The sequence below is a fragment of the Ranitomeya variabilis genome, chromosome 7 (assembly GCF_051348905.1).
Source record: "Ranitomeya variabilis isolate aRanVar5 chromosome 7, aRanVar5.hap1, whole genome shotgun sequence".
NCBI lineage: Eukaryota > Metazoa > Chordata > Amphibia > Anura > Dendrobatidae > Ranitomeya > Ranitomeya variabilis.
The window spans coordinates 28940042-28965300 of NC_135238.1; the positions used below are offsets into that span (position 1 = coordinate 28940042).

General features: G+C 45.8%; 1 protein-coding gene across 1 annotated transcript in view; it reads left to right on the plus strand.

Moving 5' to 3' along the window:
* LOC143786185 (uncharacterized) overlaps positions 1 to 20034 on the plus strand; it is a 280164-nt gene extending 260130 nt beyond the window's left edge. The window contains exon 2 of the mRNA XM_077275474.1: positions 18054 to 20034. Within this exon, the coding sequence (XP_077131589.1) occupies positions 18054 to 18690 (637 nt within the window). The 3' untranslated portion in view covers positions 18691 to 20034. The remainder of the gene's footprint in view (positions 1 to 18053) is intronic.
* The last annotated feature ends 5225 nt before the right edge of the window (positions 20035 to 25259 follow it).

Below are 25259 nucleotides of genomic sequence, written 5' to 3' on the forward strand. Positions count from 1 at the left end.
CGCATCCTTCCCATACTGACCTCACTCGCACGCTTCCCATAGAGACCTCTCTTGCATCTTTCCAATACAGAACTTGCTCACATCCTTCCCATACATACCTCACTCGCATCCTTCCCTTACAGAACTCGCTCGCACCCTTCCCATGCAGACCTCACTCGCATACTTTCCATACAGACCTAGCTCGCATCCTTCCCATACAGAACTCGCTTACATCCTTCCCATACAGACCTCCCTCGCAAACTTCCCATACAGACCTCGCTCGCATCCTTCCCATACAGACCTCACTCGCATCTTTCCCATACAGACCTCCATCACATCCTTCCCATACAGACCTCCTTCGCATCCTTCCCATACAGACCTCCTTCGCATCCTTCCCATACAGACCTCGCTCGCATCCTTCCCATACAGACCTCGCTCACATCCTTCCCATACAGAACTCGCTCGCATCCTTTCCATACAGACCACACTCACATCCTTCCCATACAAACCTCCCTCGCAAACGTCCCATACAGACCTCGCTTGCATCCCTCCCATACAGACCTCACTCGTATCCTTCCCATACAGACCTCCCTCACATCCTTCCCATACAGACCTCCTTCACATCCTTCCCATACAGACCTCACTTGCATCCTTCCCAAACAGAACTCGCTCGCATCCTTCCCATAGAGACCTCTCTCGCATCCTTCCCTTACAGACCTCACTTGCATCCTTCCCATACAGACCTCGCTTGCATCCTTCACATACAGACCTTGGTCGCATCCTTCCCATACAGACCTTGCTCGAATCCTTCCATACAGACCTCGCTCGCATCCTTCCCATACAAACGTCGCTCGCATGCTTCCCATACAGACCTTGCTCACATCCTTCCCATACAGACCTCCCTCGCAAACGTCCCATACAGACCTCGCTTGCATCCTTTCCATACAGACCACATTCGTATCCTTCCCATACAGACCTCCCTCACATCCTTCCCATACAGACCTCCTTCACATCCTTCCCATACAGACCTCACTTGCATCCTTCCCAAACAGAACTCGCTCGCATCCTTCCCATAGAGACCTCTCTCGCATCCTTCCCTTACAGACCTCACTTGCATCCTTCCCATACAGACCTCGCTTGCATCCTTCACATACAGACCTTGGTCGCATCCTTCCCATACAGACCTTGCTCGAATCCTTCCATACAGACCTCGCTCGCATCCTTCCCATACAGACGTCGCTCGCATGCTTCCCATACAGACCTTGCTCGCATCCTTCCCATACAGACCTCCCTCGCAAACGTCCCATACAGACCTCGCTTGCATCCTTTCCATACAGACCACATTCGCATCCTTCCCATACAAACCTCGCTCGCATGCTTCCAATACAGACCTCTCTCGCATCCTTCCCATACAGACCTCGCTTAAATCCTTCCAATACAGACCTTGCTCACATCCTTCCCATAAAGACCTCGCTCGTATCCTTCCCATAGATACCTAGCTCGCATCCTTCCCATACTGACCTAACTCGCACCCTTCCCATAGAGACCTCTCTTGCATCCTTCCAATACAGAACTTGCTTACATCCTTCCCATACAGACCTCACTCGCATCCTTCCCATACAGACCTCGCTTGCTTGCTTCCAATACAGACCTTGCTCGCATCCTTCACATACAGACCTTGGTCGCATCCTTCCCATAAAGACCTCGCTCGCATCCTTCCCATAAAGACCTCGCTTGCATCCTTCCCATAGAGACCTCGCTCGCATCCTTCCCATACTGACCTCATTCGCACGCTTCCCATAGAGACCTCTCTTGCATCCTCCAATACAGAACTTGCTCACATCCTTCCCATATATACCTCACTCGCATCCTTCCCACACAGACCTCGCTCGCACCCTTCCCATGCAGACCTCACTCGCATCCTTCCCTTACAGAACTCGCTCGCATCCTTCCCATGCAGACCTCACTCGCATACTTTCCATACAGACCTAGCTCGCATCCTTCCCACACAGAACTCGATTACATCCTTCCCATACAGACCTCCCTCGCAAAATTCCCATACAGACCTCGCTCGCATCCTTCCCATACAGACCTCACTCGCATCTTTCCCATACAGACCTCCATCACATCCTTCCCATACAGACCTCCTTCGCATCCTTCCCATACAGACCTCGCTCGCATCCTTCCCATACAGACCTCTCTCGCATCCTTCCCATACAGAACTCGCTCGCATCCTTTCCATACAGACCACACTCACATCCTTCCCATACAGACCTCGCTCGCATGCTTCGAATACAGACCTCGCTCGCATCCTTCCCATACAGAACTCGCTCACATTCTTCCCATACAGACCTCCCTCGCAAACGTCCCATACAGACCTCGCTTGCATCCTTCCCATACAGACCTCACTCGCATCCTTCCCATACAGACCTCGCTTTCATGCTTCCAATGCAGACCTCGCTCGCATCCTTCCCATACAGAACTCGCTCACATCCTTCCCATACAAACCTCCCTCGCAAACGTCCCATACAGACCTCGCTTGCATCCTTCCCATACAGACCTCACTCGTATCCTTCCCATACAGACCTCCCTCACATCCTTCCCATACAGACCTCCTTCACATCCTTCCCATACAGACCTCACTTGCATCCTTCCCAAACAGAACTCGCTCGCATCCTTCCCATAGAGACCTCTCTCGCATCCTTCCCTTACAGACCTCACTTGCATCCTTCCCATACAGACCTCGCTTGCATCCTTCACATACAGACCTTGGTCGCATCCTTCCCATACAGACCTTGCTCGAATCCTTCCATACAGACCTCGCTCGCATCCTTCCCATACAGACGTCGCTCGCATGCTTCCCATACAGACCTTGCTCGCATCCTTCCCATACAGACCTCCCTCGCAAACGTCCCATACAGACCTCGCTTGCATCCTTTCCATACAGACCACATTCGTATCCTTCCAATACAGACCTCCCTCACATCCTTCCCATACAGACCTCCTTCACATCCTTCCCATACAGACCTCACTTGCATCCTTCCCAAACAGAACTCGCTCGCATCCTTCCCATAGAGACCTCTCTCGCATCCTTCCCTTACAGACCTCACTTGCATCCTTCCCATACAGAACTCGCTTGCATCCTTCACATACAGACCTTGGTCGCATCCTTCCCATACAGACCTTGCTCGAATCCTTCCATACAGACCTCGCTCGCATCCTTCCCATACAGACGTCGCTCGCATGCTTCCCATACAGACCTTGCTCGCATCCTTCCCATACAGACCTCCCTCGCAAACGTCCCATACAGACCTCGCTTGCATCCTTTCCATACAGACCACATTCGCATCCTTCCCATACAAACCTCGCTCGCATGCTTCCAATACAGACCTCTCTCGCATCCTTCCCATACAGACCTCGCTTAAATCCTTCCAATACAGACCTTGCTCACATCCTTCCCATAAAGACCTCGCTCGTATCCTTCCCATAGATACCTAGCTCGCATCCTTCCCATACTGACCTAACTCGCACCCTTCCCATAGAGACCTCTCTTGCATCCTTCCAATACAGAACTTGCTTACATCCTTCCCATACAGACCTCACTCGCATCCTTCCCATACAGACCTCGCTTGCTTGCTTCCAATACAGACCTCGCTCGCATCCTTCACATACAGACCTTGGTCGCATCCTTCCCATAAAGACCTCGCTCGCATCCTTCCCATAAAGACCTCGCTCGCATCCTTCCCATTGAGACCTCGCTCGCATCCTTCCCATACTGACCTCATTCGCACGCTTCCCATAGAGACCTCTCTTGCATCCTCCAATACAGAACTTGCTCACATCCTTCCCATATATACCTCACTCGCATCCTTCCCACACAGACCTCGCTCGCACCCTTCCCATGCAGACCTCACTCGCATCCTTCCCTTACAGAACTCGCTCGCACTCTTCCCATGCAGACCTCACTCGCATACTTTCCATACAGACCTAGCTCGCATCCTTCCCACACAGAACTCGATTACATCCTTCCCATACAGACCTCCCTCGAAAACTTCCCATACACACCTCGCTCGCATCCTTCCCATACAGACCTCACTCGCATCTTTCCCATACAGACCTCCATCACATCCTTCCCATACAGACCTCCTTCGCATCCTTCCCATACAGACCTCGCTCGCATCCTTCCCATACAGACCTCTCTCGCATCCTTCCCATACAGAACTCGCTCGCATCCTTTCCATACAGACCACACTCACATCCTTCCCATACAGACCTCGCTCGCATGCTTCGAATACAGACCTCGCTCGCATCCTTCCCATACAGAACTCGCTCACATTCTTCCCATACAGACCTCCCTCGCAAACGTCCCATACAGACCTCGCTTGCATCCTTCCCATACAGACCTCACTCGCATCCTTCCCATACAGACCTCGCTTGCATGCTTCCAATGCAGACCTCGCTCGCATCCTTCCCATACAGAACTCGCTCACATCCTTCCCATACAAACCTCCCTCGCAAACGTCCCATACAGACCTCGCTTGCATCCTTCCCATACAGACCTCACTCGTATCCTTCCCATACAGACCTCCCTCACATCCTTCCCATACAGACCTCCTTCACATCCTTCCCATACAGACCTCACTTGCATCCTTCCCAAACAGAACTCGCTCGCATCCTTCCCATAGAGACCTCTCTCGCATCCTTCCCTTACAGACCTCACTTGCATCCTTCCCATACAGACCTCGCTTGCATCCTTCACATACAGACCTTGGTCGCATCCTTCCCATACAGACCTTGCTCGAATCCTTCCATACAGACCTCGCTCGCATCCTTCCCATACAGACGTCGCTCGCATGCTTCCCATACAGACCTTGCTCGCATCCTTCCCATACAGACCTCCCTCGCAAACGTCCCATACAGACCTCGCTTGCATCCTTTCCATACAGACCACATTCGTATCCTTCCCATACAGACCTCCCTCACATCCTTCCCATACAGACCTCCTTCACATCCTTCCCATACAGACCTCACTTGCATCCTTCCCAAACAGAACTCGCTCGCATCCTTCCCATAGAGACCTATCTCGCATCCTTCCCTTACAGACCTCACTTGCATCCTTCCCATACAGACCTCGCTTGCATCCTTCACATACAGACCTTGGTCGCATCCTTCCCATACAGACCTTGCTCGAATCCTTCCATACAGACCTCGCTCGCATCCTTCCCATACAGACGTCGCTCGCATGCTTCCCACACAGACCTTGCTCGCATCCTTCCCATACAGACCTCCCTCGCAAACGTCCCATACAGACCTCGCTTGCATCCTTTCCATACAGACCACATTCGCATCCTTCCCATACAAACCTCGCTCGCATGCTTCCAATACAGACCTCTCTCGCATCCTTCCCATACAGACCTCGCTTAAATCCTTCCAATACAGACCTTGCTCACATCCTTCCCATAAAGACCTCGCTCGTATCCTTCCCATAGATACCTAGCTCGCATCATTCCCATACTGACCTAACTCGCACCCTTCCCATAGAGACCTCTCTTGCATCCTTCCAATACAGAACTTGCTTACATCCTTCCCATACAGACCTCACTCGCATCCTTCCCATACAGACCTCGCTTGCTTGCTTCCAATACAGACCTCGCTCGCATCCTTCACATACAGACCTTGGTCGCATCCTTCCCATAAAGACCTCGCTCGCATCCTTCCCATAAAGACCTCGCTCGCATCCTTCCCATAGAGACCTCGCTCGCATCCTTCCCATACTGACCTCATTCGCACGCTTCCCATAGAGACCTCTCTTGCATCCTCCAATACAGAACTTGCTCACATCCTTCCCATATATACCTCACTCGCATCCTTCCCACACAGACCTCGCTCGCACCCTTCCCATGCAGACCTCACTCGCATCCTTCCCTTACAGAACTCGCTCGCACCCTTCCCATGCAGACCTCACTCGCATACTTTCCATACAGACCTAGCTCGCATCCTTCCCACACAGAACTCGATTACATCCTTCCCATACAGACCTCCCTCGAAAACTTCCCATACACACCTCGCTCGCATCCTTCCCATACAGACCTCACTCGCATCTTTCCCATACAGACCTCCATCACATCCTTCCCATACAGACCTCCTTCGCATCCTTCCCATACAGACCTCGCTCGCATCCTTCCCATACAGACCTCTCTCGCATCCTTCCCATACAGAACTCGCTCGCATCCTTTCCATACAGACCACGCTCACATCCTTCCCATACAGACCTCGCTCGCATGCTTCAAATACAGACCTCGCTCGCTTCCTTCCCATACAGAACTTGCTCACATTCTTCCCATACAAACCTCCCTCACAAACGTCCCATACAGACCTCGCTTGCATCCTTCCCATACAGACCTCACTCGCATCCTTCCCATACAGACCTCGCTTGCATGCTTCCATTACAGACCTCGCTCGCATCCTTCCCATACAGAACTCGCTCACATCCTTCCCATACAAACCTCCCTCGCAAACGTCCCATACAGACCTCGCTTGCATCCTTCCCATACAGACCTCACTCGCATCCTTCCCATACAGACCTCCCTCACATTCTTCCCATACAGACCTCCTTCACATCCTTCCCATACAGACCTCATTTGCATCCTTCCCATAGAGACCTCTCTCGCATCCTTCCCTTACAGACCTCACTTGCATCCTTCCCATACAGACCTCGCTCGCATCCTTCACATACAGACCTTGGTCGCATCCTTCCCATAGAGACCTTGCTCGCATCCTTCCATACAGACCTCGCTCGCATCCTTCCCATACAGACGTCGCTCGCATGCTTCCCATACAGACCTCGCTCGCATCATTCCCATACAGACCTCCCTTGCAAACATCCCATACAGACCTCGCTTGCATCCTTCCCATACAGACCTCCCTCACATCCTTCCCATACAGACCTCCTTCACATCCTTCCCATACAGACCTAACTCGCATCCTTCCCATATAGACCTAACTCGCATCCTTCCCATGCAGACCTAACTCGCATCCTTCCCATACAGACCTTGCTTTCATCCTTCCCATAGAGACCTCACTCGCATCCTTCCCTTACAGACCTCACTTGCATCCTTCCCATACAGACCTCGCTCACATCCTTCACATACAGACCTTGGTCGCATCCTTCCCATACAGACCTCGCTCGCATCCTTCCCATACAGACCTCGCTCGCATCCTTCCCATACAGACCTCGCTCGCATCCTTCCAATACAGACCTCGCTCACACCCTTCCCATACAGACCTCTCTTGCATCCTTCCCATACAGAACTTGCTCACATTCTTCCCATTCAGACCTCTCTTTCATCCTTCCCATACAGACCTCGCTCACATCCTTCCCATAAAGATCTCGTTCGCATCCTTCCCATACAGACCTAACTCGCATCCTTCCCACACAGATCTCGTTTGCATCATTCCCATACAGACCTCGATCACACCCTTCCCATAAAGACCTCGCTCGCATCCTTCCCATACAGACCTCTTTCGCATCCTTCCCATACAGACCTCTCTCACATACTTCCCATTTAGACCTCCTTCGCATCCTTCCCATACAGACCTCACTCGCATCCTTCCCATACAAACCTCGCTCGCATGCTTCCAATACAGACCTCGCTCGCATGCTCCCCACACAGAACTCGCTCACATTCTTCCCATACATTCCTCCCTCACAAACATCCAATGCAGATCTCGCTTGCATACTTCCCATACTGACCTCACTCGCATCCTTCCCATACAGACCTCGCTCGCATTCTTCCCATACAGACCTCGCTCGCATCCTTATCATACAGACCTCACTTGCATCCTTCCCACACAAACCTCGCTCGCATCATTCCCATACAGACCTCGCTCGCATTCTTCCCATAAAGACCTCACTTGCAGCCTTCCCATAGAGACCTCCCTCACATCCTTCCCATACAGACCTCCTTCACATCCTTCCCATACAGAACTCGCTCGCATCCTTCCTATACAGACCTCGCTCACATCCTTCCCATACAGAACTCGCTTGCATCCTTTCCATACAGACCACGTTCCCATCCTTCCCATACAAACCTCGCTCGCATGCTTCCCATACAGACCTCCTTCACATCCTTCCCATACAGACCTCGCTCACATCCTTCCTATACAGACCTCGCTCGCATCCTTCCCATACAGACCTCACTCGCATCCTTCCCATACAGAACTTGCTTGCATCCTTTCCATACAGAACACGTTCGCATCCTTCCCATACAGAACTCACTCGCATCTTTCCCATACAGACCTCCCTCACATCCTTCCCATACAGACCTCCTTCGCATCCTTTCCATACAGACCTCGCTCGCATCCTTCCCATACAGACCTCGCTCGCATCCTTCCCATACAGAACTTGATCACATCCTTTCCATACAGACCACGCTCACATCCTTCCCATACAGACATCGCTTGCATGCTTCCCATACAGAACTCGCTCGCATCTTTCCCATACAGACCTCCCTCACATCCTTCCCATACAGACCTCCTTCGCATCCTTCCCATACAGACCTCGCTCGCATCCTTCCCATACAGACCTCGCTCGCATCCTTCCCATACAGAACTCGCTCGCATCCTTTCCATACAGACCACGCTCACATCCTTCCCATACAGACCTCTCTCGCATGCTTCCAATACAGACCTCGCTCGCATCCTTCCCATACAGAACTCGCTCACATTCTTCCCATACAGACCTCCCTCGCAAACGTCCCATACAGACCTCGCTTGCATCCTTCCCATACAAACCTCACTCGCATCCTTCCCATACAGACCTCGCTTGCATGCTTCCAATACAGACCTCGCTCGCATCCTTCCGATACAGACCTCCCTCGAAAACATCCCATACAGACCTCGCTTGCATCCATCCCATACAGACCTCACTCGCATCCTTCCCATACAGACCTCCCTCACAACCTTCCCATACAGACCTCCTTCTCATCCTTCCCATACAGACCTCACTCACATCCTTCCCAAACAGAACTCGCTCGCATCGTTCCCATAGAGACCTCACTCGCATCCTTCCCTTACAGACCTCACTTGCATCCTTCCCATACAGACCTCGCTCGCATCCTTCACATACAGACCTTGGTCGCATCCTTCTCAAACAGACCTCGCTCGCATCCTTCCCATACAGACCTCGCTTGCATCCTTCCCATACAGACCTCGCTCGCATGCTTCCCATACAGACCTCACTCGCATCCTTCCCATACAGACCTTGCTCGCATCCTTCCCATACAGACCTCACTCGCATGCTTCCCATACAGACCTCGCTCGCATCCTTCCCACACAGACCTCATTCCCATCCTTCCCATAAAGACCTCACTCGCATCCTTCCCATACAGACCTCATTCGCATCCTTCCCATACAGACCTCGCTCGCATCCTTCCCATACAGACCTCGCTCGCATCTTTCCAATACAGACCTCGCTCGCATCCTTCCCATACACACCTCCTTCACATCCTTCCCATACAGACCTCGCTCGCATCCTTCCCATACAGTCCTCGCTTGCATGCTTCCCATACAGACCTCGCTCACATCATTCCTATACAGACCTTGCTCGCATCCTTCCCATACAGACCTCCTTCACATCCTTCCCATACAGACCTCGCTCGCATCCTTCCCATACATACCTCGCTCGCATGCTTCCCATACAGACCTCGCTCGCATCCTTCCCATATAGACCTTGCTCGCATCCTTCCCATACAGACCTCGCTCGCATGCTTCCCATACAGACCTCGCTCGCATCCTTCCCATACAGACATCCTTCCCATACAGACCTTGCTCGCATCCTTCCCATACAGACCTCGCTCGCATGCTTGCCATACAGACCTCCTTCACATCCTTCCCATACAGACCTCCTTCACATCCTTCCCATACAAACCTCGCTCGCATCCTTCCCATACAAACCTCGCTCGCATCCTTCCCATACAGACCCTGCTCGCATCCTTCCCATACAGACCTCCTTCACTTCCTTCCCATACAGACCTCACTCGCGTCTTTCCCATACAGACCTTGCTCGCATCCTTCCCATACAGACCTCCTTCACATCCTTCCCATACAGACCTCGCTCGCATCCTTCCCATACAGACCTCGCTCGCATCCTTCCCATACAGACCTTGCTTGCATCTTTCCCATTGTTTATCTCTCCGTAGTTTCCATCCGATGAATGTTTCATAATATAAATGTATCTCCTTACATTGGAGCAGCAATACTACAGTAAGTGACGGAAAAATAATTTTTTTAGTGGTAATTGTGTTATGAACATTATTACTAATAACATTATTATAATACTCTCTTAATAGTTAAAGCATAAAGACAACAGAGATCTCATTCTATAATGCTTATTTGTGCAAACGATCCCGTTATACAGTTGAAACCAGAAGTTTCCATCCACTATATAAAAGACACATCTGCATGTTTTTCTCAATATCTGACATGAAATCAGAATAAACCTTTCCATATTCTGATAAATAGTGAATTGTAAAGTAAAAATCCAGAATATTTCACTTTTATGCCTTGCACTGTGTATTAATCTTTATTCCATTTGTGCTTTCTAATTGTCCTGCACTCGGAAGCAGAGACATGCCTCGTACAGGTCAGGTTGGGGCACCGGCTATAAAAGACGCGGGCTAGAATTTTATTTACAGATATGTGCTTAACGGCAATGTTCCTCCACCCAATCAATCATCGTGACTTGAAAGTTTTGGTTTAATGCCGTTATTTTCTACTCCGGCCAATACTAAAGGGACTGGAAATGATGCTTTTGAAAATACTGCAAGGGCCGTTGCCAAACCCCATCCATCATCCATACACAGCACTGTCCTGCCTCATCCCATGGCCAAATATACACTGAGAAATTCCCATCACCCTATACCTATTAGGCAGCTCATTGGCCAGGCGGAGAATCGCTGCTCAAGCGACTGTTCCCGAATGCTGGCCTAGCAGATCCCATCTGTGCCCTGTCCGTCAGACTCAGCCTATTAAGCAAAGTGCAGATGAATGCAGAGGATTCTGCTAAAGCAAGCGGAGCCATGCAATCTCTATAAAAGACTCGGTGCCAGTGTCAGAGATTATATTACATATGGCGCAGTGCAAGGTGCTTGCTCGCTTTTTTTTTTTTTTTTGTAATCATAGTTGAGTAAATGACTTGACATCTTGGAGCTGTATCAAATATCTTGCCGTCTGTTACTGAAGTCCCAGCAGGCGTTAGGAGACTCTTCCCACTTTCCGGTAAAGAAAATTCTCAATATGAAAAATTAGCAGAGACCTGTTTTGAGAGTTGTCGCTGCAAAGGTAATTTAGCATGAAAAAGGGAGAGTCATAGACAACTGTAAAAACATATTATTAATGCTTTATGTATAGAAATCTCTATTCATCAGAAGGCAAAATGTGAGCATCAGATCCAAGTGCTTTGGTAATACAAGGAGAAAATGGGGCACTCACCACTGCCTATTAAAATAAGCATTATGTGCTGTTCCAAGAAGAGATTGTGGAGGCAGTGTGGCTTATGGCTGTTGTAAGATAGCACTCACTAATGGGTTGGGGACACTTACTTAGCACGGGATTCAGTCACACAGGCATGGGTTTTCACTTAAACAGACTATCTGGTTTATTATACGCAGCATAAACCGAGTCATGCACAGTTCATTTTATACAGCTTCAATTCACAGTTCTCTAAACATGCTGGACTTCTCACTTTGTCCATTTACCATGGGTGACCGTATGCCGAACAGTTCATCAACATCTATGGAACACAACAAGCACCAACAGTCTGTTCCACTGGCAGATACTTATCTGCCATTATGATAGCCCCCTTCCTGGGTGTTACCTTTCTGGAGCTCCTGCTCCACATGCTGACCTCCTGTCAGTCCTCTCTCCTCCAGGGAAACTACTGAAGTGGGATCACCAACTTGCCTGGCAGGCACACATCAGTTAGTCCAGCTCCTCAGTCAGGCTGTAGCTCCCCCCAATGCAGTGCCATCACAGACTCGGCATACACTCCTTCCCATGTGCTCTTCAGGAAGTCCTACTACCAGGACTTCCAACACAGTCTGTGCTATTCAGGAAGTCCTACTCCCAGGACTTCCAACACAGGCCACTGCATGTGCTATTCAGCACATCCGTCCCCACCTGGGACCGTCAATTCAGGTCCATACACCGGAACCATGTGACCCACACCCTGGTCACAATATCAAGCTGTAACCACTCCCATAGATGGGTGGTGTGTGTGTGTATAGTTCGACCCGCCCAGCTCTCAAACTAGCCCAGCCAGCCTCCCTCTAAAACAACACAATTACTTGTGGGACTACAGGTCCCAGAACAACCTTACTTCAGGCTGACAGTGCAGAGTATCTTCCTCTGTGACACACATACCAGCCATTCACAATAATGCTGGACTTTGTCTCATCACCACAGTTATGCCTGTGATTGCCATGCATTCCTATGGCCTCAATACGCCTCCATGTGTATTCTGGGGAGACCATGCAGTGCCCCCCACCTGTAGCAGGGGTCACTGCATCACACTGTTTTACATGTAAGTTACGCTTGGCTCAGATGAAGCGCAACTTACATGCAAAACGGCTATCAGCTCCATTGCCTCCACAATTTCTGTCTGGGACCACAGATAATGCTTATTTTACCAGTAGTGTTGAGCATTCCGATACCGCAAGTATCGGGTATCAGCCGATACTTGCGGGTATCGGAATTCCGATACCGAGATCCGATACTTTTGTGGTATCGGGAATCGGTATCGGGATTAATATCAATGTGTAAAAGAAAGAATTAAAATAAAAAATAGGGATATACTCACCTCTCCGACGCAGCCTGAACTTTACCGCCGTAACCGGGAGCCGTTGTACCTAAAAATGCGCGCTTGAAGGGCCTTAGATGACGTCACGGCGCTCTGATTGGTCCGTAGCGGTCGCGTGTACGCTACGCGACCAATCACAAACCAGTGACGTCACCTAAGGTCTTTCAAGCGCGCATTTTTAGGTACAACGGCTCCCGGTTACGGCGGTAAAGTCCAGGCTGCGTCGGAGAGGTGAGTATATCACTATTTTTTATATATACTCACCTCTCCGACGCAGCCTGGACTTTACCACCGTAACCGGGAGCCGTTGTACCTAAAAATGCGCGCTTGAAGGGCCTTAGATGACGTCACGGCGCTCTGATTGGTCCGTAGCGGTCGCGTGACCGCTACGCGACCAATCACAAAGCAGTGAAGTCACCTAAGGTCTTTCAAGCGCTTGAAAGACCTTAGGTGACGTCTCGGCTTTGTGATTGGTCGCGTAGCGGTCACGCGACCGCTATGGACCAATCAGAGAGCAGTGACCTCATCTAAGGCCCTTCAAGCGCGCATTCTTAGATACAACGGCTCCCAGTTATGGCGGTAAAGTCCAGGGGCCGCCGGAGAGGTGAGTATATCCCTATTTTTTATTTTAATTCTTTATTTTACACATTGATATGGATCCCAGGGCCTGAAGGAGAGTTTCCTTTCCTTCAGACCCTGGGAACCATCAGGATATCGTCCAATTCTTGGTGTCCCATTGACTTGTATGGGTATCGGGTATCGGTATCGGATTAGATCCGATACTTTGCCGGTATCGGCTGATACTTTCCGATACCGATACTTTCAAGTATCGGACGGTATCGCTCAACACTATTTACCAGGCAATGGTAAGTGCTCTATTTTCTTCTAACATTAGTATGTCAACTGTTTCCTGGTGTGCACCATTGAGATGGTTGGTCAGCTGCTGAACCTAGACTGGCTAAGAAGAAGTGTGACTTACATGCGAAATGGCTATCAGCCGTATTGCCTCCACAATCTATGTTTGGGACCACAAATAATGCATAATTTAACAAGCAGTGGTGAGTGCTCTATATTCTCCTTTCATTACTATTTGGACTATTTTCTGGTGAGCACCATTGTGACACTTGTCAGCTGCTGTACCTATACTGTTTGGGCATTGCCATTTCAATGCACATAATGTGACAGAAAGCACTACCGGATTTCTGTTTTTCTAAAATGAGTCAAGGTGCTTTGGTCCCACCAGAAGACATGACTCCAAGGATCCAAACTCTATCTACACAGAATATGTATACATCCACCTATAAATGCTTTGTATACACAGGACATGAGGTCTAATGCAGATATAGTACGTGCCATCCTTTCTAACCACTCGGGAGCATTATGACATTACTGTAGCAAGTCTATGAATTGGTGTGGGGGAAAAGGGTTCAGACACATTATTAGAGAATGGTCACTCTGCACAAATAGCGCAAATTTATACGGCACAGTACATTAGTAGCATAGTTAGGATGCCACTTGCTACATCGGTAGGTTATTTGTCAATGATCCCATAAGAAATAGACACAAGCACCTATGGATTGGCTCCAAAATTTTACCCAAATACATTTTTTGGTTTTTGTTTAAGCTCTGAAGCAATCTCTGGAAAACCCTATTAGCAAATGATTGTCTCCAAAGTTACCTCCATAAGGTTTTCTTGTATTGGACCTTTAGAATATATTCTGTAGGGCATCAAAAATGGGTGAAGAGATGATCATGTTCCTAAGTCACCTCTATTCTGAGAATTGTAAGTGGAGACATAGGTGAGATTATGTCTACTAGAGGAATGATCTCCATCCAATAGCTCTCCAGACATTGGAATACAACAACCCCCAAAATACACAAGGAGGTAGAAGTTGTCACTAGAGTTGAGCAAATATGTTCAGAAATGATTTCCGAATCTGAATTTGCCATATTCGTGCCATATTAGTACCCGATTTGTACATGTTCTACTCCGAATTACTGTGGATTACGATCGCCAGTAAATATTGTATTTGCAATATTCGTCGGCAATTGTAATCCGAACCAAATATTGAAAATTTTGCTCAACTCTAGTTGTCACACCATGCCGGGACTTGTAATTTTCCAGTAGCCGTAGACTCCAGGTTGAAAAAAGAATAAGGTAAGGTAAAAAAATGAAACCATCTACAAACCTTGATATTTGGATCTTGCATAGTTGACCTTTTTGCTCAGGACACCATTTATATACTACTCAGACAGTGTGTTTTTCTCTAACTGCCTATAAATGGATATGACTTTTTATGAACAAGAAAATAAAAATGCTTTCAGAGGCACAAACATAATATCTGTAAAAGTATTATAAGCCTGATGAGAGGGAGAGTTTATTCACAAGACGCTGTCAGACAATGATCCATTTGGGCTGCATCTCGTCATCTGAATTGTCTTGCTTTTATTCACGTGGTGATTAGAGGAACCTGAGATGTGAGGACTGATGGGACAATTTTACAGTTCTCTTGACTCTCTCTCAATGAAGTCTGGGGCGTTGTGCAGTTTAGTGGGTAAAACCAATTTAGAACAGTTGACGGTTGCCACTCTGTAATATCATGTTTGAAATCAAATGGACTGCGGTAAGTTCAATTCCAGAAAAAATAACTTTTCTCATTTGTGGTCATAAAAAATGGACAATTTAGGAAAATTGAACTCAGAGACTATGTCTTATTGGAAAGAGACAATTAGACCCAGTGTCAGAAGGCAATGCAAGGTTTTATAAGGTTCTTATCAATAAAATTTATCTACTAGACGTAAAAGCTTTCAGACATAGAATAGCTCATCGGAGAGACTTTTAGAAAGTATGTTTCTAACTTAGAGAAGGATTCTAGACACTCTGATTGAATAGCTGAAGTTCCTCAATGTGCTGAAGTACATGATAATTTAATGGATATTTTTCCAATCCCTGTACATTCTGGAATTGGAAACTGTAAATCTCCACCTGTGGGAGGGTCAGCTTTCATAAACTACAAGCTGCAGTGTAACTTTGTTCGCGATGACATCACAACTCTTTTTTTGCACAAAATTAGAAAAATATCAAGATTTTTAATCTATTTCTTGAAATGCTGAAAAAGTTTTGCCTGAAGAAAGCAGGATTCAGAACCTGCAAGATACCGAACCTGCAGGATACAGAACCTGCAAGATACAGAATCTGCAGGATACCAAACCTGAAGTATACAGAACCTGCAGGATACAGAACCTGCAGGATACAGAACCTGCAGGATACAGAATCTGCAGGATACAGAACCTGCAGGATATCGAACCAGCAGGATACCAAACCTGCAGGATAGAGAATCTGCAGGATATCAAACCTGAAGGATACAGAACCTGCAGGATACAGAACCTGCAGGATACATAATCTGCAGGATACTGAACCTGGAGGATACCGAACCTGCAGGATACAGAATCTGCAGAATACAGAACCTGCAGGATACAGAACCTGAAGTATACAGAATCTGCAGGATACAGAACCTGCAGGATACAGAATCTGCTGGATACAGAACCTGCAGATTCTGTAATAGGCATTGGTGCCTTATGACTGGATAATACAGCATGAGTGACAAGGGAGTAAGAATAAGTCAGGTCATAAAGGAAGAAGTAAAGTTCTTAAAGTTTTGCCTGAAGAAAGCAGGATACAGAAACTGCAGGATACAGAACATACAGGACACAGAATCTGCAGGATATAGAACCTGCAGGATACACATCCTGCAGGTCATATAACAGATATTGTGCTTTATGACTGGATAATGCAACATGAGTGACAAGGGAGTAGGAATAAGTTAGACCATACAGAAAGAGATAAAATGATACCTGAAGAAATCTGACTTGTGGTTCTTGTGTAACCAGTGTTTGAAGTTTTCAGTTAATGAGATGCTCGTGCTCCGGAGCGGGACTGTAGGCAGAGTCTTATCTTCCTGTTTTAGACCAGAGAAACCAAGAAGAGACCTGCAAACAGGCCACCCCAAAGCACAAACAGTTTGTCTCTTTCTGGCTCTATGATGAGGAACATGTTTGTGCTTCATGGCAGCCTGTGGACAAGTCTCTTATTGGTTTATCTTGTCTAGAGCAGGAAGATAAGACTCTGCCTACAGTCCCACCCCAGAGTGCGAGCATATCATTAGCCGAAAGCTACACTGGTTACACTAGAACCACAAGATGGATTTCTTCACCTCAGGTATCATTTTAATCAGTGTAACAACGTCAACCTGACAATGCTTGTAGTTTGCTTAGCAAAATCCTGCTGACAGGTTCGCTAAAAAGGGAGAATGAAGAAGAGTTTTGGAAAAGTAAGTTGTAGTGTTGCACAAAGTTGGACAGCCTTCTTGTTACATAATTTAAAAAAAAAATGGTTTATTGTCTTTTCTTTTTAATGAATAAATGAATTAAACTTTGCCTACATATAGCAGAATAGAGAACCTGGAGGTCCTGTAACGTGCACTTATTGTGCCTTATAACTGGTTAATGCAACATGAAGGACAAGGGGAATGCCGCATGAAAAGGTGGAATTGAAAAATGTTTATTAGTTTACCACGAGAGGAGAAATATCATATAATGGACATGACACACGTAGCTCTTTGAGCTTTTGGAATTTGGCTGAAATTGTAATGGATCTGTTTTACCCTCTTATGATTAATGAAGCGAAAATGTTGAAAGAAGAATAACAGTATTCATTTTTGGAAAAGCACTAATGAAATGTATTGTATGTTCTTCAACTAACTTTTCTTTGTAGAACTATTTTTCTCCTACCGGGATAAAGAAAACATTTTTGGTTTTAAATGTCAGCTTTCTGCATAGTTACAGGACGCACAGCATGCTTGACTGGCTTAGTGACTTGTAATCACATCAGCTATTTCAGGTTTATTATGCCAGTCTTTGATCTTCATACATTAAAGAGCAATTCTGTTCACAATGTATTGAAGCAATCTGTACCCATGAAAGAGTATCATACAGCTTTATGGATAATAAAAAATATTAAAGCCAGTGGCCACCTACTAACATCCCTCCCCGCTCTTCCTAGCTATGTGATCTCCTTTTTTTCCTTTAGGATCTACAGAATGTTACCTTATAGTTTAAACCCCAATCCATGGCTATTAAACAGGTTGTCGATAAATTGCAATTTTTCATTCTACAAAATTCCATCTATTAACATTTTGTTAACTTTTTTCTTGTGTAGAGATCTGATGCCACGGACAGTCGAAGGACAAATAACCATGGAGAAGACACCAAGTTACTTTGTCACAAATGAGGCTCCACAAAGGATCCATTCAATGGCCAAAGACACCAAGCTCATTGTGGTGGTGAGGAACCCAGTCACACGTGCCATATCTGATTACACACAAACTCTCTCCAAGAAACCAGAAATTCCAACTTTTGAGGTCCTTGCCTTCAAAAACAGGACCCTAGGCCTGATCGATGCCTCTTGGAGTGCACTGCGGATAGGCATCTACGCTCTTCATTTAGAGAGTTGGATGCAATACTTTCCTCTATCTCAAATCCTTTTTGTTAGCGGAGAACACCTCATAACTAACCCGGCGGAAGAACTGGCCAAAGTTCAAGATTTTTTGGGTCTCCAACGGATTATCACAGATAAGCATTTTTATTTTAATAAGACTAAAGGTTTTCCATGTTTGAAGAAGCCAGAAGACACAGGAGCTCCTAGGTGTCTAGGAAAGTCCAAGGGTCGAACTCATCCAAAAATTGATCCCGATGTTATCCAGCGTCTGAGAAAGTTTTACAAACCTTTTAATGTTATGTTCTATCAAATGACAGGTCAGGATTTTCAATGGGAGAAGGAAGAACTGGACAGTTAAAATGAACAATGGGGTGGATGTGTACTCTAAAGGAAAACATACTTCTCTATGGACAGATTTATCGGGGTACAGAGAATATATAACATTTTGCCAACAAATACAAGAAAAAAATATAAATTGAAGTAAAGATTAAATAATTATTTCTTTAAAAATTTTGTTCTACAAATTCTCCTGTATTACAACCAGGGAGGTGTTAAGAGCTCATGTATGCGGCATATTTATGTGCTCCGAGACTTCGTGGTCCGACACTGAATTCCCATGCTTCTTAGAAGCTGTTGGATTCCATATTGTGCCAACATATGGTCTCCGTATGTGGTTCAACATTACGAGGATATCCTCAACTAGAAGCAACACTCCTTAGAGATAACATTTCTGTAATATGGTGTCTCTTGGAACATACAGATGTGCCCTTCTTTTACCTTTTCTCGACTCAACATATCCTGGGGTATGGTGAACAAAATGACCAACTTTTGGCTGGGTGCAGATGACCGAATGTTTTCTCATGCAAGAAAATCAGATTAATTATGCAAATCTCTCTCTGATCAAACTCCGATCAGAGTGCGATCACAGTGTGCTCCGATTCTCTCAGATGACAAGAAGATGGAAAGCACAATTTCTCCATCTTCTCCATTGTGTCTGTGTATGGAAATTGGACAGCATTCAGATGTCATCCTAGATCAGTCCGATGGGTTCCACACACTCATTGACTTGCATAGCCAAGTGGGATCTGAATGGCAGATACAATTCAGACATGCAGCAATGCTTTGTAGGATCCCGCTTGGACTGATAATACGGCTATCTGCATGAATCCCCAAAAAAACCTGGGGTTTGAGATACTCTGCTGGGAGAAGTTTATTCTGTATATTTGTATATTCAGCCACTCAGTGGTTGCGATAAGACCCTCCGCCTCCCAAGGGTTTTGCTAACATATTGCAATTTTGTATTGCTTTTGCCTAGTAATATCTTGGTCTTACCGTTCTCCAGACTTTTTTCTTATGCAATCGGCTCCAGCATGGTCTAAAGAAGAAAACAAGAAAATATACACAAACATATTATCTATCTATCTATCTATCTATCTATCTATCTATCTATCTATCTATCTACCTACCTATTATCTATCTATCTATCTATCTATCTATCTATCTACCTATTATCTATCTATCTATCAATTATCTATCTATCTACCTAAATATCTATCTAATTGAAAAAAATGAAGCTGCACAAAAAGGAAAAAAATGCAAAAAAATTCCAAAAAAACTCACTGTTCAAGTCTCCTGGACTAACAATCCAGTAATCCAGCAACTATATAAAGATAAGAAGAGGAAGCACTAGATACAAATATATATATATATATATATATATATATATATATATATATATATATATATATATATATATATATATATATATATATATATATCTCTGTTTCTAGATGTATTTGTTCACACCACTTCCTCTTAGATTCTTCTTACCACTATATGGATCCCCAGCTTGTCTTTTTACTTTCCCCACCAGTGAAATGGAGAGCGACTTGTACAGCCAATCAGTGACTACCAATGTGACCAGTGATTGGCTGCAGAGGTCACATGCCATTCCCTCAGGAAGAGAAAGTAAGGAAACCAGTGGGAGACCTGGGCAGTGATATGGAGTCGTGGTGGAGATCAATTGATGCGCATTTTTATTTTATCATGTGTAGACCACACTGGACCTGGTTGTCTAAAGTAAAATGGCTGGAGAAACCTACAAACTAAATTTAAGAAAAGGTAAAGGTGGCCACAGCTGCAGTCCATAGACTTCATGGTTGTAGTTTTACATCTTCCCACTTGAAAGTTGCACAGAGCCTTAATATTGCCGTACACATGAGGTCTTACCTGTAGGGGAATGATACCGGCGAATATCACTTTTTGGTTGTAAAATGTGGCAGCAGATCACATATCCCCTTTCATTTAGGGAACTTGCACTAGACTGATCACAAATAATATGTGATCGGCTGCTACATAGTGCGGCACGTAGGCTGCAAAGCAGGATAACGCCTCCGTATCTGCTGTATGTGTCGCTCTGAAAGCACCTAAATAACAGAAATATATGCTGGACCCTGGCAGAACAAGGACACTCGTAATGAAATATAGGAGAAAACTCAACTATTTTTGTTACTTTTTTGGTTCCGTAAGAAGTTATTGCCAAAAAAGTTCTATCCAGCAGAGACAACGAGGAAGCACAGATATTTATTGTATATTTTATTTTCATCACTATGTATCAAGATTTATTGAAAAAAAGATAAATTACTGTGCCGTTTGTGCAATATATTATTAAAAAAAAAAAACAGCAACAAAAAAAACCTAAAATATATTAACTTATTAACGCAACACAATCCAAAGAAACAAAAGTTTGGGAGTTAGAAAGTAAAAAAAAAGAAAAAGTTTTACAGAATTAGATCATGGCCATTCTCTCCCCAAATAGCGCCAGATCTGTCCGCAGGCTGCGAGTGGTATTGCAGTTCAGGAATATACGCTTTTCATCCTATTGAACTGCAGTACCAGACACAACCTGAAGACAGGTGTGGCACTGTTTTATTTTTTTTGTAATAGCAGCAGCAGATGATGATGATGATAATAATTTCCAGAAGTGTGGACAGTAAGTGATTCATATGGATAAAAACATCGGTGAGTCCCAAGAGCAAAGGTTGAAATTCTAGCTTGTACCCAGGGTATCACTTTTGCGTGACTTATTTCTCTCCATTTATTATAATGGTCGATTCATTCACTTATTTGGCATGATGTGCCGTATGATAACTGACATCATAAAACAGATTTTTTTTTGTTGCCAGAATGTATTTTTGTTTCCAAAATGCTTCATAATTTGTTTGCTATTTATCAAAAAAAAGGGTTCAGAAAATCAATGATTCCCAAGAGTTTGCGAACTGTGGAGCATTTAGGATATCACCCAAACTCAAGTTCGATAATAAAAGTCTTAATTTTTACAATTTTTTTTAAAGGAGTTTTTGACTCTATTTTTTATTTCTTTTCTGTCCCTTAAAGGGGTTTACCATCTCATACAAAAGTTGCATATAACTAAGATATGCAATCACTTAATGATTTATTGCCTAACACAACTCGCATGTACTATAGTCTATGGAGTATTGATGAGCGAACGTTCAGTGATAAAGTGTTATCTGAGCATGCTTGGGTGCTAACCAACGGTTTTCGGGGTTCGACAGCTGCAACACATGCACAGACTAACTAACAAATAGACAATCCCTGCATGTGTTGTGCCTGCCAAACAGCCGCGAGACGTGCAGCTGCGGGGACTCAAACATATTTTTTGAACACGCTGAAGACACTGGGTTAGCACCCGAGCATGCTCAGATAACACCTTATCCTGGAACGTGCGCACATCACTACTATGGAGCTGTTCACATGTCTGTGTTTTTTTGCCGACCGAGTGGTCCACATCACTTTTTATTCCAGACACTAATGATACTCGCTAATGCAAGTCTATGGTGTCCATGAAAAATATGGACCGCATGCGGGTGCTATCCAGGTTAGAAAAGCTCTAGGAACCTACAACCTTTTTATTCTTTTTTGCATATGAGCAAAATTGTTGAAATTTGGACCCTAATTTTTGTATGATAAAAATCCCTACGGTCTGAATGAGCCCTAATAAAGGACGTCCACCACCGGGTCTTCGTCCTATGTGATGAAAAATGCGATTCATAGTCCAAAATTCTCAACTTTTGTTATTTTATTTTGCATTCCGACTACACCCCTCATCATACCCCGCCAGTCAGGGAAAGGTTAGATTTTATTTTTTTTTTCCAAGGATAGAACATGATATTTTTAGGTAATTCTTTCACCGTCACAGTATATTACAACAAACTGCTTGATCATTAATTGCCGCGCCTTGCAGTAGTAAATCAGCGAAAGCCAAAGGCGCATCTCCTCCCTGTGTGGTAGAGATTGAAGGATAACCGGTGACAAGTTAATTAATTTGTCAGACTCCAATAGTGTGCTGGAATTATGCCTCTTCATATTATGTAGCAAGAAATTGCCATTGTGCTATAGTAATTAAATGGAAAAGTTCCAACGCTGGCTTATGTACTGTCTCTCTCTCCGCAGAGACCATTTCTGATGGAGGATGTCCTGACGCATTCAGCCTTCATTGTGCACAGCCGCGCTGCATTTCGTGCCAACACGTCCTCCCAAAATATATATATTTTTTTCTTAAATATTTTGAGAGTTTTTATACACCGTGAATGCTTCAGGCCAAGAGATAATGTCGATACAGTAGCCGTATTTATTAGACAGCCATCGGCTTGCTGTGAAATATGGGAGGTGTCAATTTCATCGACTTGAGCAGATATTGGTGCCAAAGGTGTATCTAGCCTTTCCTGCACCCAGGGCAAAGGATCAGTTTGGCGCCCCCCCCCCCCCCAAATCTCCCTCATTTGAACCTTAACTCTATTGAAACTGTATGACCAAGCCAAGGTACATTCCTGAATCCCCATAATGTTAAAATAGATACCAATAAAATAAAATTAATTGAGACATCAGTAGGTTAAGTGTTTTTGAATATCCATATTGAATCAGGAGCCCCATATAATCCTGCATAAAGGTTAATAATGGTCCCATAAGATGCTCCATAGACACATTTGCCCCGTATAGTGCTGCAGAAACGTTGATTATGGCCCCATAAGATGCTCCATGCAGACACTTGCCCCATTTGCTGTTGGTGCGATAAAAAAAAATAATCACATACTCACCTCTCCGTCGCTCAGGCCCCTGGCACTTTCAATATTCACCTGCTCCTCGTTCCAGCCGCCGCTCCATCTTCAGCGTCTTGTGCACTGACGATCAAGCAGAGGGCGCGCACTAACCACATCACCACGCCCTCTGACCTCAGTGTCACTGCAGAAGACGCTGAAGACGGAGCGGCGCCAGAATGAGGAGCAGGTGAATATTGCGCAGCACTCCCCTCCCCGTTATACTCACCTGCTCCTGGTGCGGTCCCTGCAGGTCCCCGCTTCCCTGGCACTGGCAGCTTCTTCCTGTACTGAGCGGTCATCGTTGCCGCTCATTACAGTAATGAATATGCGGCTCCACCCCTATGGGAGGTGGAGCCGCATATTCATTACTGTAATGAGCGGTACCATGTGACCGCTCAGTACAGGAAGAAGCTGGGGGGCCAGGGAGGTGGGGACCTGCAGGGACCGTGCCAGGAGCAGGTGAGTATAATTAGACAGCCCCCGGTCCCCCTCCCCTGCCAACCCCTGGGTATGACTCGATGAGGAGCCTCATTGGACCACCGCATCATCAGGCGGCCCGCTGGCGCCTCCCTGTTGGGCACATGCCCCGGCTGCCCCCCATGGATACACCACTGATTGGTGTGGTTAAAGAAGTTGTCCACTGCTTGGACACCTTCTTGTCATACCCCTCGCTATAAAATGATAAAGCTTATAATCGCCTTCTGTGCTGGCGCCGTTCCCGCGATGTCTTCACTCACTCTCCCGAGGGCTCCCGTGCTGTTGTTGCAACATGTGACGCCAGTATCCAATCAGCGCTGGCCTCGCTGTCTCCGCCTTCGAACAAATGAACAGGAAGTCTGAGATCAGGTGCAGCCGGGACTTCCTCTTCATGCTTGATTTGTCCAAAGGCGAAGACAGTGGCGCCAGCGCTGATTGAGTGACGGCGTCATGTGTCACAACACCACATGAGAGCCCCGGGGAGAGTGAGTGCCGACAACGCAGGAAAGGCACCGGCACAAGAGCTGAGTATATACCAAACATTTTGATCGAGAAAGGGTTGTCCTTGCAGTGGACAACCCCTTTAAAGGAATAATTAAAGATATTAATTTCATGGCATTTGCTTTGAAAGGGAAAGTTAAAAAGGCTGTCCAGGTTTATCATAAAAATCTGCTGCTACTCTATGTGACTGTAGACTTGTGAATCCTTACATAACGCGCTGTGAGGGTTCTCCGGAGCCTGTGTCGAAACCGAGCATCCATGCATACTAGACATGCACATCTAGTCAGAATGTGGCCAAGAGTGTAGATATCACATACTGGCAGTAAGATGACGGCTCGGTTTTGACCGCCCGCATTAGAGAAATTTCACAAGTCTGTAATCACATTCATACTTAATTTAAACCAATCATTTAACTCGTGTTTTCATGTTACATGTGTTTATGTTTTGTTTGTTTTTTTGTTCTTTTTTTGCCAATTTTTTTTCTTATCTTGCTCTTCATTATAAAACAAAATTAGGAATGGGCTGCTGAAGCTATTATAGACTCAGACATCTTCTCCTTTTAGGAAGAGTTTTCAGCAGGTTCCTTATCAGCAGAGACATGGTTGCAATGAGAGATAACACTACAGATGAGCCTATCTGACGAGATTGTAATCTCTAAACTGCACAGATTTTTCCAAAATAGCAGCACATTTATTCTCCATGCATTGAATTTCCCTTATTATGTCCTGGGGTCCGGCATAATAAATATAAGATTTAGAAGAAAAATAATATTCACCTCAGTGCTCAAATCCACTGCTCACTGTCCCAAGTACATTTCTTGGCCAAATTT